At 35.8% G+C, this 18,662-nt stretch overlaps 2 protein-coding genes across 7 annotated transcripts; both read right to left on the bottom strand.

Moving 5' to 3' along the window:
* Positions 1–1,695: 1,695 nt before the first annotated feature.
* On the bottom strand, positions 1,696–7,167 carry LOC111300420 (monosaccharide-sensing protein 2-like). 4 transcript variants are annotated; one of them, XM_089758001.1, is made up of 6 exons: positions 6,665–7,167; positions 6,196–6,363; positions 5,321–5,881; positions 3,188–4,137; positions 2,595–2,782; positions 1,696–2,294 (listed from the first exon to the last, which is right to left on the bottom strand). In XM_089758001.1, the coding sequence occupies exons 2-6, from the start codon at positions 6,197–6,199 to the stop codon at positions 1,844–1,846; spliced, it is 2,154 nt and encodes a 717-aa protein (XP_089614127.1). In that variant the 5' UTR covers positions 6,200–6,363; positions 6,665–7,167; the 3' UTR covers positions 1,696–1,843. The 4 variants fall into 4 exon arrangements, with proteins under 4 accessions (XP_089614127.1, XP_089614125.1, XP_089614128.1 ...); XM_089757999.1 differs by having other exon boundaries at positions 6,246–6,363; positions 6,665–7,065; XM_089758002.1 differs by lacking the exon at positions 6,665–7,167 and adding an exon at positions 6,485–6,522.
* A 3,959-nt stretch (positions 7,168–11,126) lies between these two features.
* LOC111276538 (AT-hook motif nuclear-localized protein 10-like) lies at positions 11,127–16,718 on the bottom strand. Of its 3 annotated transcripts, XM_022863454.2 has the most exons (7): positions 16,560–16,717; positions 16,088–16,197; positions 15,342–15,882; positions 14,209–14,261; positions 13,292–13,423; positions 12,546–12,707; positions 11,127–11,727 (listed from the first exon to the last, which is right to left on the bottom strand). In XM_022863454.2, exons 3-7 carry the CDS (start codon positions 15,832–15,834, stop codon positions 11,485–11,487), a joined length of 1,083 nt encoding a protein of 360 aa, XP_022719189.2. In that variant the 5' UTR covers positions 15,835–15,882; positions 16,088–16,197; positions 16,560–16,717; the 3' UTR covers positions 11,127–11,484. The 3 variants fall into 3 exon arrangements, with proteins under 3 accessions (XP_022719189.2, XP_022719902.2, XP_089614122.1); XM_022864167.2 differs by lacking the exon at positions 16,088–16,197 and having other exon boundaries at positions 16,560–16,718; XM_089757996.1 differs by lacking the exon at positions 16,560–16,717 and having other exon boundaries at positions 16,088–16,485.
* Between the last annotated feature and the right edge of the window lie 1,944 nt (positions 16,719–18,662).

The following is an 18,662-nucleotide window of genomic DNA, read 5'->3' as shown; positions in this document are numbered from 1 at the left end:
GGAGGTCCATCTAAAGTGATGAAGAGATGAGAATCTAAACTAAAGGGGGCACCTGTCAAGACATGTGTAGTTTCACTTCCAGCACTCGAGCCTGTGACAGTGAATCCGTTGCTTGCTTTTGAGTAGGACGATCTAATGTAAAGGGAAAAGATTTGCCTACCTTGTTTTAAACGTTGATTTTTGAAGCTGAGAACAGTCAATCTCTTTCGTTTTTCTCAAGCACTTTTTTATACTCCCTCACCTGATTAGCAATATATAAAGTGGGTTGCTCAACATGTGGTTTTGCCTTTTTGGGTTTGGTGGGTGTGGGTCCGTCTGGGTATCAAGATTCTTGTTCCACGACCACAAGTATGCAAATATGCAATGCAACTTTCTCCGGTTAAAAGCACCCGAGTCAATCCTCTTGTTGGATAAATATTTTTTTTAAAGAAATTTATCTACGATTCAGCACTGTTGTCGTCAGTTAGGGGTGGGTCATAACAAGCTATCGTGCATGTTTAAGCTGAGCTATAAACTCCGTCAGAAATTAAAAAGTTGACGTAATGTGTGGCCGGGTATGACTATGTCTATATGGCCTGGGAAGCCGACTTCCCAAGTCCATTTGAGTGCAAGATATAAACAAAAAGGAAAGCATTACATAATGAATTCCATGATTTAGGAAAGGAAGCCATGCTTTTGTTACATTAGTATTAGTATTATTATATATATTTCAAGTAAATAATATACTCATTTTCGGCAACTTGCTGCGATTACATTTGGGAATGACAATATTGCCGAAGGTGGGGTTGGTCCTAAAAATGGAAATTGGGTTAGGTTTTTGTTCTGCACAATGTGTTGGTGATTCACATCTGCAGGCTCATTGATATATATAATTTTTTATCTACTCAAATTGTTTTAATGGACCCTCATCTTTGCAAATGTAGGGTTACTGATCATTCTTGTAAATGTTGGATTTTGCCAAGTCTATGTTGTGGTTATAGCTTAGGGCCTATAGCGATATTGTGGGTTTCCCACCTTCCCTCCCACCCTCTACCACCTACCATGTCACACCGATCCACACACACACGCAAAGGAAACAGATGAAATAGGCAGGATGCTCTTCTTGTGCGCATCCTTCCCTGACAAACTTCGTTGTCGTTAGTCTCAATCCAATTTATTGAACCTAGGCTATCTGCTATCATACAGAACAGGAGTACTAAAATTAAAGCATATCGAATTTGATTGCTGATTAAGATTTCATGTCTTTAAGTAATAACCTTCCTTCCTTCAGATACACTGGAAGCGGGAATGCCAGTGATGGTCGTTGATCTCCCCTCTCTTTTCTCCTCTGTCCAAGCGCCCTTTGCCTTGCTTCTCCGAACAGGCTCCAAGTGCCAAAAGTTGAAATAGGATAATGAATCAACCTTTCATTTTTTTTTTAAAAGTATTTCAGCAAATTAATAGTTGTCTCTTTTTCCCATTTTCCCTTTCGGCTTTGGCTTTGGCTTGCATCAACCTGAAGAAAAAGTGGATTTTGGTTCTAACATCTTTAAAAGGAATTTTCGCTAAACTACAAGGCATTGCAATATCGAGCTACAATACACCTCTTTACTCGCTCGAGAGTAGCTCAGTGGATGGATTCCTATTGATCACGAAAAGATACTCATGAAACATGCATCTCTACCATGATCTTAATTAAATTAGACTCAATTTGAAGCAAAAAAAATAATATCATTTTAATGTTTGAATCAGAAGATCCCTCATTTTCAATATAATAAGAATACACAAAAATCTTCAAACATAAGTTGGACGACTGCTCAGCAGCTGAAATTGCAGAGGAATTGACACCGCTTAAAGCAGTGAGCTACTCATTCTTCGCAGCAGCAGCAGCCTGTCTTGCACCAACAGCAAAGAACTCGGTAATGACTTCAAGTGGGATTCCTTTGCTTTCCGGAACTTTCAAGAAGACAAAGACCCAAGAGACGAGACAAACTACAGCATATATTCCAAAGATGCCAGCAAGGCCTATAGAACTGAGCATCACAGGCAGAGTATAGGTAACAATGATATCTCCAATCCAGTAAACCAAAGCACAGATGGCAATACAAAGGCCACGGACACTTGTTGGAAAGATCTCAGAGCAGAGGATATTTGGAATTGGTCCATAGCCCATAACAAAGCAGCAGAAGTAGATAACAACGCATGCAGTTGAGATAGCAGCGTTTACTACAGTGCCCAAATCCACGATTTCGCTAAAAACTAGAATGGCTAGTGACACTACAAGCACAGGAATTGTGGTGAGCAGCAGCAGCCTCCTGCAAACAATACAAGTATGAGTTTTTTTTACCATTTTTTAGGAAAAAAAGCATGTGTGAATGGAGAAAATTAAGATAACGTGATTCCATCATTTAAAGTCAAAGAGATTCAAACTAACGTTTTTCAGGATTGAAATTTGGATTTTTATTTTAACAGAATAACATGAATGCTAAAGTCATCAAGTCTATCTATTTACCATATTCCTGAGAGTGCACCCTAAGAATTCCCAGGAAGAAAATATAGGAGACCCAGAATGAAGAATTACAAGTTGAAAATAATATTTGAGAAAAGCAAACCACCTTCTGCCTGATATATCCATGAGTTTCATGGCTACACCTATACAGGGAAGCATCAGCAAGGTTGTGAATGCACTAATAAGAAATGATGCGGAATCTGAACTCAGGCCCAATTTTGAAAGAAGCACTTCAACGCCTGCCTCTTCAAGAATTTGAGGAATGTAGTAGAGAACTCCATTTATACCTGAGAACTGCAAATGAAATTAGAAAAGTTAGCTTAATTTACCATGGAAATCATAGTATAATTAGCTCAACTGATAAGCAAAAAGATTCAAGCTTCTCTATGTAAAGTACAAATTGACAAACATTAATGTGTAACAAGTGGCCACTTTCATTTTTAAGTACCACGAGCAAAAAGAACTATAAGCATGTAATGACTCCACAGTAAAACAAGATACCTCAGAACCAATTACTACTAGCAAAACTATTGGTTCTAATCTTAAGGATTAATGCTAATTCAACTGCAGCTTAAACTGTTATGGCCCATATTTTCCTTTCAAAGCACATTCAAATCTGTAAACTAATGTAGAGAAGATGACAAGATGATAAAAAGGCCGAGCGGCCAACAGAAGTTCAAAAATAAAATTTCTGACTACCTGCTGAAGTATCTGAATCCCAATCCCGACCAATAATGCGCGCTTCATTCCTGGGTCAAGAAGAGCAGCCCAAACTGGTCCTTTCGAAGCAGTTTCAGACGGATGAACCATTGCTGGTCCAACAGGATGCTGATCCATAAGCTCCTTAGAATAAAGAGCAGGCTGGCTCACTAGAGCAGCAGCCTGGATAAACTCACCTTCTGCAGGCATATCATTACCAGGAAGTGATACAAGAGACCCCCGTCGAGATCCAGGGACTTCCTCCTGGTGCAAATAAATCCTTTTAAACCCTCCTTCCTTCTTTCCCTCCTCACCTTCTCGCTCAGACCATTTCCATGCCAACTGCCAACCACCTCCAATTCCTGTACTACCAACTGATTCTCCACTATCTTGCACAAGAGTGCTATGGCGTCTCATGCTTAGAATACTGCCATGGAAAGCTGGGGGAGCCATGTCTTGTTCCAAGCTTGTTGTCTGACGTGAGATCAAAGGGCGATGCAAATTATTATCGGAGCCCCCCCCCCCTGCAGCATCTGGTGCATAGTCTTCACCTTCCCTCTGCAAGCTCTCCTCATCCCAATGTTCATTTTTGACATGAGGGTCTGCCGTACTAATCATGCTTCCAAAATTTGGAAAAAGCATACTACGCATGCTCCCTGTCTCAGGAAACTTTTCATGCACACTGCCAAATAATGTCACAAGAGGGTCCATAAGGGGTACACTTTGGTTCACCGTGCTTCCCTGGCGAGAGGCAAGGCCAAGAATGCTTTGTCCAGTGACAGGTTTGGCAACCCAAGACAGGGCCTCTTCAGGTCCATATAATCTGATTTTGTCTATATCAGCAGTAGGATCCTGACGATCAGCAAGTTCATTAGCCGGACCTATTATGTACTCTTCTAAAGAAGTTTCACCCCCAATGCCAAGGCCCTCAACCAGCAATGCCATCTCACCTGCAGATCAAAGAAATCTCAGCAAGATCAACAACCTCAATTAGTCTTAAACTAGTTAAATAAGAGGAAACTCGGTGGACAAGGGAATTTCTATCATTTTAAATAAAACAACCACAAAAGCTATGGAGGCTTCTTTGTTAATAGGCCTAAAGATTCTAAAGTGGGGAGAACAAGTGCATGGAAGGACTCAAAATAGAGGAACACAGAAGATTTTTTTCCCTTCTTTGTCCCCAAAATCTACTCCGCACATGATGCCTACCTTCCCAATACTCTTATCAAAAGGATGCCAATAAAATTAGGAGAAAAGCATGCAATGCCTAGTTTTGTTACTTATTGGATCAAACTTACTGGTAGACACTTCTATGCTGGTTTTAAGTTATTTCTGCGTAAACAACTAGACATGCTCATGCTCCTTGATTTACAATGATAGCATTTGAAATCATTTTGATCTTTTATTAGAACATAGGACACGTCTCAAATTTTAGAGCATGCATGGCGTAACAGAGTCGGATAAGTTACCTAGCATATCATACAGAAAATTTTCAGATAGACCTTTAAAGTCTGTGCAAATATAACTTATGGCGGTTAGAGTTATGGCTAATCTAAAAATGATAAAAGCATCTGTGGGTTCAAAGGGGCTGAAGGGAAGAAACATGATATAGATGTGAATACCTGATTGTGACAGAGAAAGCAACAGAAATTTTGGACTACCGAATCTCAATTTTAACTAACCAAAACAATTTCTCGATATCTTAGGCGCTAAACCCTTGCAAAAATATTCTTAGCAAGGTTTTTCCCACTAAAAACCGATAAACCAGTAAACTTTCCAATCTCTCATATATTCTACCAAAATATTGATCAGAACTTCTTAAGTTTCTGATTACCTACATGTGTCAAGCCTTCTTCTTTAGAATAGATTGAAACTTGAGGAATAAAAATCAATCACAAATGGATATTCCTATCTTAAATTCATTAGATTTTATCACTTATGCTTATCCACCATTTATGTTACAACTCTCGGTGGCTCCAGCAGAGCAAGCATCAAATTATGCTCTTGGCTCTTAGCAGAGTATCTAACCATTCAACTTCCAAGTCCCCTACATTTCCAACACGGGCGGGGAAAAGGGGAGAAAAAGAAGAAAAAAAAATTCATAAGAAAAATAAAGGTAGAAAAAACATGAACCTGAAACATCTTCCCTGCCACGTAATCTCTGAAGAACCTGTTTTGCCTCAAGCCTCTTCCCTTTACTCACAAGCCACCGAGGAGATTCAGGCAAATAAAAAACAGTCAACGCAAAATAGAGGAGAGAAGGGATCGATAGAACACCAAGCATCGACCTCCAACTTGGTAAGTCCATCAATGACATTCCAAAAACCATACAATACGATAAGAAGATCCCCCCAGAACCAGTGAATTGTGGTAGCGTATTTAACAATCCCCTTATCTCTGATGGAGCAGTCTCAGATATATAGACTGGGAGAAGAGTAACTGCTAAACCAATTCCAAATCCATCTAATATTCTGGCTACGCATAGAATATATACATTAGGAGACCACAACATCACCAAACCACTAACAAAGTAAAGCATTGAAGAAATTATCAGCATTGGACGCCGACCAAGCCAATCTGATATAGCTCCAGAGCATGTTGTCATAGCTGTGGCTCCTATGAGTGACATAGCCACAACAAGACCTTCAACACTGGTTCCCAGATTGAGGTCGTTCTTGATATACACAACTGCTCCTGAAAGCACCACCAAAAAAAAAAAAAAGAAGAAGAAAGATTAATTAAGTGAATAGGCCTTAAGGACTCGAAACAAAGCAGGATTTTGAGCAGCAAATAGGGACAATAATGGGTTTAAGAAACCGGAAGCAAAACAAAAATGTAATAGATATTCTTCGTTGGAAGCCTTGAAGCAATTCAATTCTCATTTCAATGAATCCCAATCAGCAATATCAGGAAGCATAGAAATACGCATGATGTGAGCCAATAAAAACAATATGCAGTCCATGAATTCTTATTTTAAATTTGAAAATATGGTTCAAACATTCACTTACTCATGCTGAGAAGTAAGTAGGCAGCAATATAAACATGAACGAAGAAGTACCAGCAATCGTAGCATTATCCCATCCCTGCAAAAAGTTACCAATTGTAGCCGCAATGGCTACAAGAGCAGCACCCCTCATCTCTTCACCAATGCATCAAACAGCCTATCCGGAACTAACCTGTAAGCAGAGAAGAACCCAGATCACAAAACAACTAATCCACCATTTTTATCACTTACCCAGATCTAATAAGTTAATTGTCACTTGAAAAACACCAACATGATTGCATCAATCAGCCTACCCTAGCACTCTACTCTAGCATCAAACATAAACCACATTAACGCATCACCCCCCAAATACACAATAAATAAAACAAAACAATTTTACTGTGATCGGCAAAACAAACTAGGACAGCAATCGCCATCGACAATAACAAATTTAGTAAACCCAAGAATTTAGATCTCTCAGGTTACTGACTTACTGTTAGCCAAAAGGGTCAGGTGAAGCTTTTTGAGAAAAAGACTCTGAACTAACGTACAGAAGAGGCAGTAGAAGCCAAACGGGTTTGCTTTTTGCTTATTAAGAGAAAGAGATAAGCAAGTTCTAAAAGTACGGCTTTGTGCCATAATGATCTTGCCTTTTATATGTGAATAAAAACCTGTGCCAAGCGTATGATTATGAGTTATCAAGTGGTTTCTTCAACGGGAATCATTGTTAAGTATTAAAAAAAAAAGAAAAAAAGAGACGAAAAATAAAAGCTTTTTTGTAATAAAATTATTGCCAGACGTGGAACCACAGAGAGAAAGTGAGAGAGAGTGGCGCTTAGAATTAGATACTACTACCAAAGAGCAATAGTAGAAAAATTTTTGTCTGTCAACTCTCAATTGCCTCAACAGCCCTCCAACGTTTTGTCAAATACCTAAACCCGGCCACCGACTCAGGTCACTCTCAGATGGTGAGTCCATTACATTTGGCACTGTCACTGACCCTCCCTCCGCTTCTCCAACTAAGACAATATAAAGTCAGGTAATTCTGTGGTTAAGAGCCAGTTGCACCAGATGGAACCTGCTACTATACTAGTCTAATCTTATTCTATGGATGGATACCAAACCAAAGGTATTGTGTTTTTTTTCTTTAAAATTTTTCAATATTCCTTTTAATTCCTTACTCTACTAACAGCAGTAATATTTGTTTGTGAATATTGAAAAACACATGCCACGTGGGGGGAATGTCACATTGTCTAGCTATTAGCTACGTGCATGCTGTACTTATCGATCAATGTTATTAACAGTGATGAATGATGCATGTGCAAATGTATTCACTCTTAACTTAAAGATTATATATTGTGTCCTTGGGGACTTCTTTTAATTGTTGCATGTACTACTTATTATATATATATATATATGTAAGCCTAATTAATTTATTTCTTTCTTGTTTATAATAAGATAGATATTTCACCACTACTACAACTTATTATAATTAATGTTACTTAATATTAATGTATTTACTATATATTTAATATTGACACACGCAAAGACACACACATATGTATATGTTTTTTATTTTTCTTCTCTTGGACTGTTGCTAACTACAAAGAAATGAAATATTATAGAGTATTGGTAGTAAGTTAATAATAAATAAACAAATATATATATATATATATAAATTAATTTACGTAGTATAAAATTTAAAAAATTTTATCCATTTTTTAACAATTGATATCAATAGCTTAATGGATGAGAGAAATAAATTTAAAAAATTAAAAAATTTAATCTCATTACTTGAATATATTAAAATTAATAATTAAAAAATATGTAAAATTTTTTTGTGTAAATATATATCGTTGGCGGGGTTGTCATTTTAATTACCAGTTAATTTCTTGAACGAGTAGAGTGATTTCTCAGTTCTCACTCCAATTGGGCCTAACAAACCAATTAGGCCCAGTTGAGGAAATTTTGAATTGCAGTCCAAGCCTCAGTGAAAGAATCCAAGATGGCCAGGAAGGCCGTAGTTCACGGCATGATAGGTTGACCTAGAAAGGAAGCCCAATAAGGAGGCTTGGGCTTGGCTTGCCGACCTTCGTACATTTCCTCGTAAACTTAAATTCGATTCGAAATTCGAAATTTAAAATTCGATTCGAATTCAATCGGATTTTATTTTTTTTAGTTTAAACTTAATTCAAGATAAAAATTATGTTATTCGAGTTCATTCGATTAACATATAAAAATAAGTTCAATTCGTATATTTCATAAAAGCTAAATTATTTATATTTAAACTAAAATTTGAGTTTGAGATATTTTATTAATTAAAATAATAAAAATATATTTAAATATAAAAATTCGATTAAATTTATAAATTATTCAAATCAAATATAAAAATACTTAAATTTTATTCGAATCAAATTACTTTTATTCAAACTTAACTCAATAATAATTAAATCAAATTCAAATTTTATTCTAATTAAATTCAAATAATTTACAAATATTAATATATAATTTACGTCTCTATTTTTACTTTACATAGCCGCAGCAAACGGAGTGTGAAATTCGGAATTTATTTTACTTTTAGACGGAGGAGGCTGGGCTGGTAATTGGGAATTCGGGATACATAGTAGAGGTAGGGTAGTAGAATTGGTGGAAAAGAAGAACAAAAATGGCGTTGACGAGGGGAGAGCCTTTGGTGACGAAGCTGGCAGCTTTAGCCAAGTACGTGTTGCTACCGGTCTCCATGGTTGCTGCTCTCATTTACTCTCCTCCCAACAAGGACAAATCCCCCAAATAAAATTCTCTTTTGCTTCTCTTTTTACTCCATTCGCTTTTCTCCTGGTTCGTGTTTACACTCTTTGTTTGTTTTTTTTTTTTTTGGGGGGGGGGGGGGGGTGGTTCTATGGGATTGCTTATACGACTACTTGCGTTTCGGCTATTAATTACTACTAGTATTTTTTGATAATTCCTCCACACCTTTTAATTATTGTCAGAAATGGATCTGATTCTGATCTCATAGGAATTATTAATCAATTTGGATATAACCTTTCTTTTATCATTTAAACAAGTTGGATTGGATTCCATAGGCCAGGGAAACCAGTGTCATCAATTGTGACCCCCCCCCCCCCCCCACAAGGGCGTTGTTCATCACCTCAAAATCTGAAATCTAAAGCTTCTGTAATTATTTTCAAAAGGCTATATGACTGATTTTTTTTTTTTTTTTTGAAAATTTGTCTAAATACAATTGTTTAAGTTACAAGCTTGATGAATTGATACAGCTTAAAGTTTTTTTAGGAGGAAATATTTGAAGCATGAAGTTTTGCCCATTGTAGGATTGTCTGTAACGCTATAGGTCTCAAGTGCCTAAAGGAATACAAACTTGGGTGCTTATTGAGTGTTACTTGATGCAGGAGTAACTTTATTGCTAAGGTTTTCATGCTCTGTGCCTCTTTCCGATAATGGGGCATCTTCAACGATTTCAGCACATCGTTTCTAAGTATGTAGGAGAGTTGAATGCGTTTTGTTTGCCTTTGAATTACTTTTGAGATAAGACATTATGTAATGATACAAGATTGCCCCATTAATTATAGTGTTGAATAATTTGGATTGTTGTTGTTGAATGATCATCAGTGCTCTCTGTGCTCATATAATATGGTCGCTTGGTGGATTAATTGTGTCATAATATTACTCTTTACTGGGGTGCAGAGAGTTAAAAATTAATACTTTTATTAATTTCACGTGGAGATAAATTTTCTTTTCATTTTTTTCCTTGGTCAGCAAGAGAGAGGATAGGATATTAGATAAAGAATGCGTGAAATCAGTCAAATAAGTTGCAGTATTTACATCAGAGTACTGACTGCTTCATCTTTGATCAGCAAGATAAATCCTACTGATAATTTAGACAGTTATGTACATGAACTGTAAGTTACAGGATCACAAAACATTCCAATTTTTGTTTCTAAATATGAAAGAATACTTTTTACATGGTAAAAACGAATTCCATCCGAAGCTACAAGATCGCATCAACATTCCATTCCAAGCTCACATATGATCACCATATGTATGTTCAAAAAGTTGGAAAACGAATTCATAAGATGGTCCATATCCCAAAAATAAATGGTGAAAAAAAAAAAAAGCTTCTTGCCAAACAGTGGTCAACTTGATAACATTGCATCAACAACATAATCTTATTAACAAAATGGGCTCTCTTACCTTTTTCCTGTCGTTCAACACAAATTGACATCACCTTAAGTACAAGGAGGTGCTATAGTGTTTTAGTCTTATAAATTAGGGATATTCGTAGTATGAACAGACCAGCAGGTTGTAGCACCAAATTTTTTTCTTTTTTTTAAAAAGGAGAGATGGCAAAGAAGAAAATCATACGATAATCCTTCCCAACTCCAGGCAGAGCAACTCGGAAGAAGTTTGCAACTTTTCTTGCGAACACCAACGTCCGGAACACCAATAGGTGGTCTAGCAATCCGCTTTTTAGCAGTCCCATTTAAAATGTTGGATGAATCAAAAAAAAAAAAAAAGGTCCATATTTGGAACAATTATGAGGGGATCATGGCAGGTCCATCCTTTTTGCAGGTTCTCTTGAATGCTCCTTGACTCGCACTTCGTAACATAGGCGTGACGGGTGATTGCTGAGATAAGGCAGAGACTTCAACTGGTGAATTCTCCTATTGTTTTCTTGAAACCTTGCTGACATGGGCGGAAAGGGGTAATAATAATTTTCTAGTAATTCTCGAAGATAAAGAGACGGGGAGCATTGGATTGCTGTTTGATTGTATGTCGCGCGAGTCTGCATTCTGCTACTTGGTTAAATATTTTTGATAGTCATCACAATTTTTTTTTTTTTTTGGGGGGGGTTAAAGATGGTCATCACTATTCACAAATAGGAAGACCTACTTGTTTTACAGAAATGCAAATGGATGCAGTATAATAGTAAAATCCAGCTGAACTCAACTAGATCAATATCACCTTGATGGATAGTGAAACAGATGAATTCCACTAACAAAATAAGTAAATACAACAAAGACAAAGGGAAGTAAAAACTCAAACTCACCATCTCCGTCTGAAGCAACTAAAAAAATGGGCTTCCTTTCTAACTTCTAACAGCACCTTACAAGTGCAAAGACCACTCCTCAGCCCATTCTAGGTATCGAGCAATCAGGTCACACGATAAGGCATCCTGGCTGTACTCTTATGCTACTCTTCTTACACAAATCATTCCTGCCTATGCTTGAATACTAACTCAACACAACAGCCCATGCCTACTACGGTATTAGCTCAAGACTACAAAGTTAAGAAGCATTTACTTCCATGGCAAGTTTGACATGCCTTGTTGTGGGTTATTGTTATTGCAGGCTACTGTGCTCTGATTAAGTGGGCTACCGGGCCCACCTGAGGATTCACTTAGAGTACCACGTGATGGTGGGCTGATAGCTCCCGTTGGCACACCACCTGTAGCAAGCTTTGGTGGGGCAGATAGAGGTTCCATCTGGTTTGCTGACTTCGGTTCCTTCCGACCGTCTGCAATAAAACTACCAACAACCACCTGCAAGGAACAGGCAGCTCAATATCATTAGCATACACATCTGAAATATAGTAATTACAATGAGATAGGCAGTAACGTATAGAAGCAAAAGTCAATAGCAGCACTAGGACTTACGTCGGTTTATATAACACTTGTAAAGCATAGCCAAGTATTTCAGAGTGGTCAGAGAGAGAGAGCTTACTCATAAAGACTAGGTTCCAGGGAGGCAATAGCCATTTCTCCACCCACCAAAATGCTGCAGTGTTACATACTTAACACTTGACATATATAGTAGAAAATATCATTAAACTCAATCGCTTCCCCCCACCCCAAAAAAAAAAAAAAACTCTTCTTTCCTCCCTTCTCCCTTCCATAGATCCAATGACTTGTATGATCTGACCCAATATATATATATGTATGTGTGTGTGTATGTTTGTGCATGCATATAATCATGTAAAATTCTACACACCCCATTCATCTCAAATCAATGTTCTCATTTGAACCACGCATGCATATTAGAGAAAAAAACTTTAACTTTAATCATTTGATATTTAAATTTTACGGGTTTTTTTGTTGTTGTTGTGATAATAGTGTTTAATGGAGTATTAATAATAACATTAATCACAAAATACTTATCATTTTCTAGAGGTGGTAAAAATTCTAATATCATTTTTCACTATTGTTAAATTCAGAGAAACTTTTACTTCCCATGGTGTGTTTTTGATTCATCTCTGTATCCCTTAAGACTCTGAACAGATAGAAAATATAGGCAATATGAAATATATGTATAAAAGAATGATGCAGAAATAAAATATATAAAATGGTAAAAGGAAATAAACCTGAACAGGGGATGCAGCCATTAGAAGGCCAGCTACACCGCCACCTAAAACACGACCATCTGGGCCAGACAATGACACACTTAACCCTCCAGTTCTGCTCCGCTGACCACCATTTTCAGACAGAAGAAATGAACCAGAAAGTGACACAATTTCAAATCGCCCCTGCACCATTAATGTGAAAGAAACATAATGCCATTAATATGAGATAATTATAGCAAAGAGTGCTTTCTCCTTATATGACTGGAATATACCGAAAATTTAATACTAATACATTTGATATAATTGTAAACTTAACACCTTTAACTTTTCATTTGATATAAGGAAACTTCATTCCTGCTCCATTTGCATTTAATAATTAATTTGCATGAATGATTCTAACAAGTATCAAATATTTAACAGTACTTTTCTTTTTCATTCTGGAATTTATTTAGCCATTGCTTGTTGGTAGTACATTCATATAGACAGCACTATACTTTAACAAATATTATATTAATGTTTTCTTAGTTTAATGTTAATAGTTTAAACATGATATCACCATCCACCTATCCAGATTTCAATATATACCTCCTTCTCATACACCCTAAAAATTACTAACGAAAATAAAAATGCTATTTTGCCTTTATGAAACTTCTGAAGCTTGGCTGTAAAGCTCTCAATTTCTCAAGCAGTTTAGAGGTATTAATTTAAATCCTAGAAAGAAAAGGCAACAACAAAAGAAGACATTACTCTTTTAGCATATCACAAACCTCATAAGTTACAGTCCCGCCAGATGTTGCTGGTTGGCGAAGAGTAACATTTGATATGGCTCCATTTGCTGACAGGATACAAACAGCTCTGGGACCGTGCTGAGAAAATGACATTATTTTTGACGAAACATCCTAAAACCAGGCAGAGATATAAATATCACCCAATCAACTACAAGTATTATATCAAGGACATAAAAATACATTGCATACGTATGTTTGCATAAAGAAGCACAGTAAAATTTAGAAAATGGTGCATAAAGCACCACGCTGCCAGCAATGCAAAGGATTATGATTCTTCACATCAAGAAAGAAAAAAACTTAATAAAAAGAACGGTATCTCCCCCTTACTATAGTTGTATGTACAGTAGACTTATTGAATTAACAAAAACTGCATTCCACCAAATTAAGGAATGTCAAAAGTTCATTGAAAATCATCATCAAGATAATGTGGCTTGTTCCCATTTTGCACTATTTTATTTTAATTTGTGTACATATTCTGAAATTGCAAAATCACAAGCATTATCAAAATTTTAACTTTACTCCATTATTTCTTTGTTGTTGTCATTAATTCCCATTGTTAGAAAAGGAATTCACCCAATTTAGCATTTTATTTTATCACATCCAAAATGCAATGAATTAATGACATAACCCTTTTCTCATGAATCAATCAAAGGCAATAATTGCAAGTTAAAACCTTAAAAAAAAAAAAAAAAAAAGAAAAGAAAAGAAGTTTGGCAATGCATGACAGAAACATTTGAATCAAGCAACTAGATTAACATGTCACTATTAATAAATGGCATGACAAAGGATTTGCTACAATAGTTAACACTTGCAAATAAAGAATCAAAGTAAAAAGAGAAACTTTTCTACAGAAATCAGGAAAAGTGGAAATGAAATTTTAAAAGAGAAAGAGAAACCTCTCCAGCTTTAACAGTGATAACGTGGGGTGTAAACCCAACTCCTGCTGATCCTGCAAAAAGAAAACTCTCCAGGGTAAAATATTTCACCTTAGTAACATATATACAAAGTCAGATCTTGCTTCCAAAATTTTCGTTTTTTCTATTTATTTTTTTAGGTTCATAGAGCCATAGAATGACACGAGCTAACATTTATGCTTTATTTTGAAAAAGAAATTTAGGGAGAAAAAGGGAAAGAAAGGAACATTAATCTTCTAATAACAAGAAAGCTGCATTCATAGCTGATTAACTACAATTATTTCAGTATTAATCAGGAAAACAAACATATCTGAGAATATATATATATATATATATATATATATATATATATATAGTACTCGTAGTAGACATTAGTTGGTAGGTGCTATCAATGATGAAAACATGCATTAAAATAAGAGAAAGTGAAGATAGAGAAAAATTTGAAAGGTACAAGAGAGGGAAGAAGTAACAGAAAATGGAGCAAGGGCATATAAGTAATTCGGGGAAGATAAGAATATGAAGTCATATCGATCGGACAGAAAAGATTCCAAGTCGAAAGTCCAAACCCAATTCCAGTTCGATTTCTATGTTAAAGACACGAATGTGTACCACCTACATTGCATATTTATCTGTCATACTGATATTCTCCCTTTTTTTAGTGATACTTACTACTCAAGAGCGACCATTCCAACCTCTGTCACAAGTCAGAACACAACTAATTCTACTCCCTCAATCAACACCAACACAAAACAAAAAAACCATGATACTACTACTACTATACTATTATTATTAACTACTAAGTATTTGGCTAAAAACTTAAACTGGACTTGCAAAATCAAAAGTTTCAAATCGAACATCTCAAACATTCCCAATCTCGTCATGTATCATCCACATATCTATCATACACTGCAAAGCAAAACAAAGAGAAGAAAAAGGAAAAAGCAGGAAAATGAAATCCTAATTACGACTACTACTACTACCATTAGTGGCATTTCATGACCAAGGAAACAAGACCACAAAGTCGTACATTCAGCTTTCCCAAGCAAAGACAGTCAAAGAAATTCATTAAAGATTAAAAGGATTTATTTGAGATCCGATATCAAAAGAAAGAGTACCCAGAGCTTCAAGTTGTTGCTTCTTGCCGGAACCAGGAGGTCTTCCCCTAGCTTTCTTCATTGAAGTTGGTGAAGTGGCTGATCCTCCTGAAGGCGGTGGAGGTGAAGGGAATCCTCCACTATTTGATTGGGTTACACTGACAGTGGAAGGAGCTGGTACAAGAGCCAGAGGCATGGTCCCATCAGGTCCATACTTTCTGGGCCTCCCTCTCTTCCTCTTCATAGGCTCGTTCCCCATCCCCATGCTCGTGTTCAGAGCTTGAGCTTGGGTCACCGGGGGCCCACCTGTGGACCCCTCGGCCCCACCATCGCTGGAGGCCGGCTGGTATGTGGGTGAGGAGACAGTGATGGGCTTGTACACAGCTGTTCCGTCAGGACTAAAGGCTAAACGCATGTTCTGTATCACCGGCTGTGATGGTACCGGACTCTTCTGTTGCACGCCCATACTGTAGGCTTCTCTACTCGTCATCACTCCCGTCTCAGATCCCGACATTTTTCTCCTTTTTTGGTTGATGTACTAAATTTCCATACACCCGCCACTCTGCCCATGAACAAATATGAAATTATGGACCATGGTTTTTCAATTCTTTCCTATGCTCTTATCTAGTAAGTAATTCATTAGATCATGAAGCAGAGAAAGAAGAAAACCTAATATTTTAAATAGCAAAAAAAAAAAAAAAAAAGAGAAATTTTAATAATATAGATGTAGACTGATAATGATTATTGTTGAAAAGGAAATCACTCACACAGTTTGCTGCACTGCAGTCTCACTAACTCCAACTTGTGCTTGAACTTGAACTTGAAGTAGGGACTTTTGGAAATGATTGTATAAATTAAAAAGGAGTTGAGGGAGGAGCTGCACTAGCTTTCAAAATTCACTATAAGAACATGAGTCTAACAAGCTAGCTTACTCTTAAATTTAAATCCCAGGGTGAAATCTACATACATACAAATAGCCAAATTAAAACCCTAATAGCTACTGCTGCTCCTGCAATCCCTAAAGCCTACACTCTATTTCAGTTTTCTGACAAAAGATGAAGCATCGACCATGGGATTTCTATAATGCACAGAGAGGAAGAGACGTACAATTTTCAGAATTTCGAGAATTTACAGTTTAGAAAAATATATAAATATAAATATAAATATAAATAAATATATAATATCCCATTTAAAAAAAAAAAAAAAACAGAAAAAATCCAAAAAATGCCAGTAACTTACCAATAGTAAATAGGAAAAAAATCAGAGATTAAGGAGACGAAGAGAAGAGAAATTAGGGGTGGCGAAGGAAAAAAGAAGAGGCGCAGCAAACGACTTTTTGCAAAGAAATGTTGAAAAATCTGAAGTTTTAGTAGTGGTAGTAGTAGAATATTTTGTTTAAAATTTTTACGTTTTTCCCTTTTTCATCCTTTATTAGAAAATGCATCTCTAATTTGCTTGCATTCATACAAAAAAGATATTTACCCTTACCCAAACCAATCTTCAACGTACTCGCTCCTTGTAAACACCCACGTAATGTACGGCTTTTAAGAAATTTCTAGTTGTAAAGCAAAGAGAGCGAGTACACTTCTGGCTGGGGTCCGGGAAGAATTTATTTATTTGTTTATTTATTTATCCTTATTCTTTTTAAATTATCTTTCTTCATCGTAACTCCAATTCGTATTTATATTTATATTTATAATAACAATAATAATAATAATAATAATTACTTTTGTTAATATTTGTACACTTGGGTGCTTTCTTTTTTTATCTCTAAATCCCAATTTAAAAATGTAAGTTAACTTTAAATTTTTTTAATTCAACCAAATTTATGGATGACGCTGGCAGGCTTGGGTTGGTGGAGGGTAGTTGGTCCATAAACACAATTATACCATAATTGAATTCTGAGACCTAAGAGTTTGTAATTATATTTAATTAATAAAATAAAATCTTGCTAATTCATTCACCCTTTTCATCACCCTTTCCTATCAACCTCTTCATGCACATGGCAAGTGAATTTAAAGGTTAAATTCTTTATGTCTTTGGTTGTTGTCTGGCTGACTAATGGTAAGTGAATTTGGAAAAATGAAACTAGGTGGGATTTTTCTTTTTAAGTAAATAGTTGGAGTCAAAAACGTGTTGAGAGACCAGACTGTTGGCAAGGTACGGAGGAGAAGCTTAAAGCAGTTGTTCAACTTATAAGATTTTGGATAGAATTTGTGTCAGAGACAGATAGCATCTTGGAAGTGGCAAGGATAAATGATATTTTTACTACCAGACAGACTACTTACTCCAAAGAAACAAAATGCATCTGACATATATAGTCATAGCAGGTTTGTTAAATGCAAATTTGGTCGCCCACCGATTAGTAGAATCATTTTATACGAAGAGAAAGACATCTGCAGTAATGGAGCAAAGTCTTGTGATTTTTCTGATTACCAATTCTTAAAAATGAACCATTATTTAAGTCAGCAAAATAAAAATAACATTTTATTATACTTGGAAAAACCCATCAAAAGAGTTTTTTTTTTTTTTTTTTATAAGGAACACTATTCATCCTACTACTGCATTTCTTTTGTATAATAGTATGTATATATTTTGGTACTACTTAATAAGATTTCCGGGCTTATACTGATGATGTGAATAAGTTCAAGATTATTATTACCCGAGGTCTGTGACTATTTCCTAACTTTACATGTTAATTTGCATCTATGAACATTGGAAAACCAAAAGTAGAATTAGAATATTATTCAAGTTTCTGGGAAATGCCTGTTCAACTTACAGAATTTGGATCTGCCGATAGGAATGATTAGTTCTTCATGCAGATGGGGAAGTGGGAGCTGGTGAACCAAATGGATTCAAGTCCATTACTGCTTTCTACCCAGAAGAAGCCTCCAACTCAAATGGTTTATAATCAATCTAGCAGTTTCCTGGTAGTGCCATCTTTCCTTCATTACAAGAAAATAAGTCTTTTAAATAATTAACGGTGTTTATAAAAGATATTGTTGAGAACATCGACTGACTATATTTGCGTTAAAAAATTTAACAATATTTTAAATATTTTAAAATCTAACTTTAAATGACTTTATAAATTATTTAGCAGCATTTCATAAAACACCTTGATCCATCGATCAAAAAGTATTTCATTTAACGATTTTTTAATCAACAAACACGATTAAAATTTTAGAATTTTACCGTGTTTATAGAAATAAATGTAGCTAAATTTCAATCATTTAGAAATATTTGTTGCTATAAATGCCACTACATTTGTGAAGTTTATCCGCATTTGTAAGAATAAAAGCCACTAATGTTTTAATTTGATTTTTTTTATATAATAAAAATTAA

This window comes from Durio zibethinus, chromosome 3 (genome assembly GCF_047325235.1).
Source record: "Durio zibethinus cultivar Kanyao isolate XHJ-2024 chromosome 3, ASM4732523v1, whole genome shotgun sequence".
Taxonomy (NCBI): Eukaryota; Viridiplantae; Streptophyta; class Magnoliopsida; order Malvales; family Malvaceae; genus Durio; species Durio zibethinus.
The sequence above is the reverse complement of the archived record's forward strand: the minus strand, read 5'-3'. Positions and strand labels throughout refer to the sequence as shown.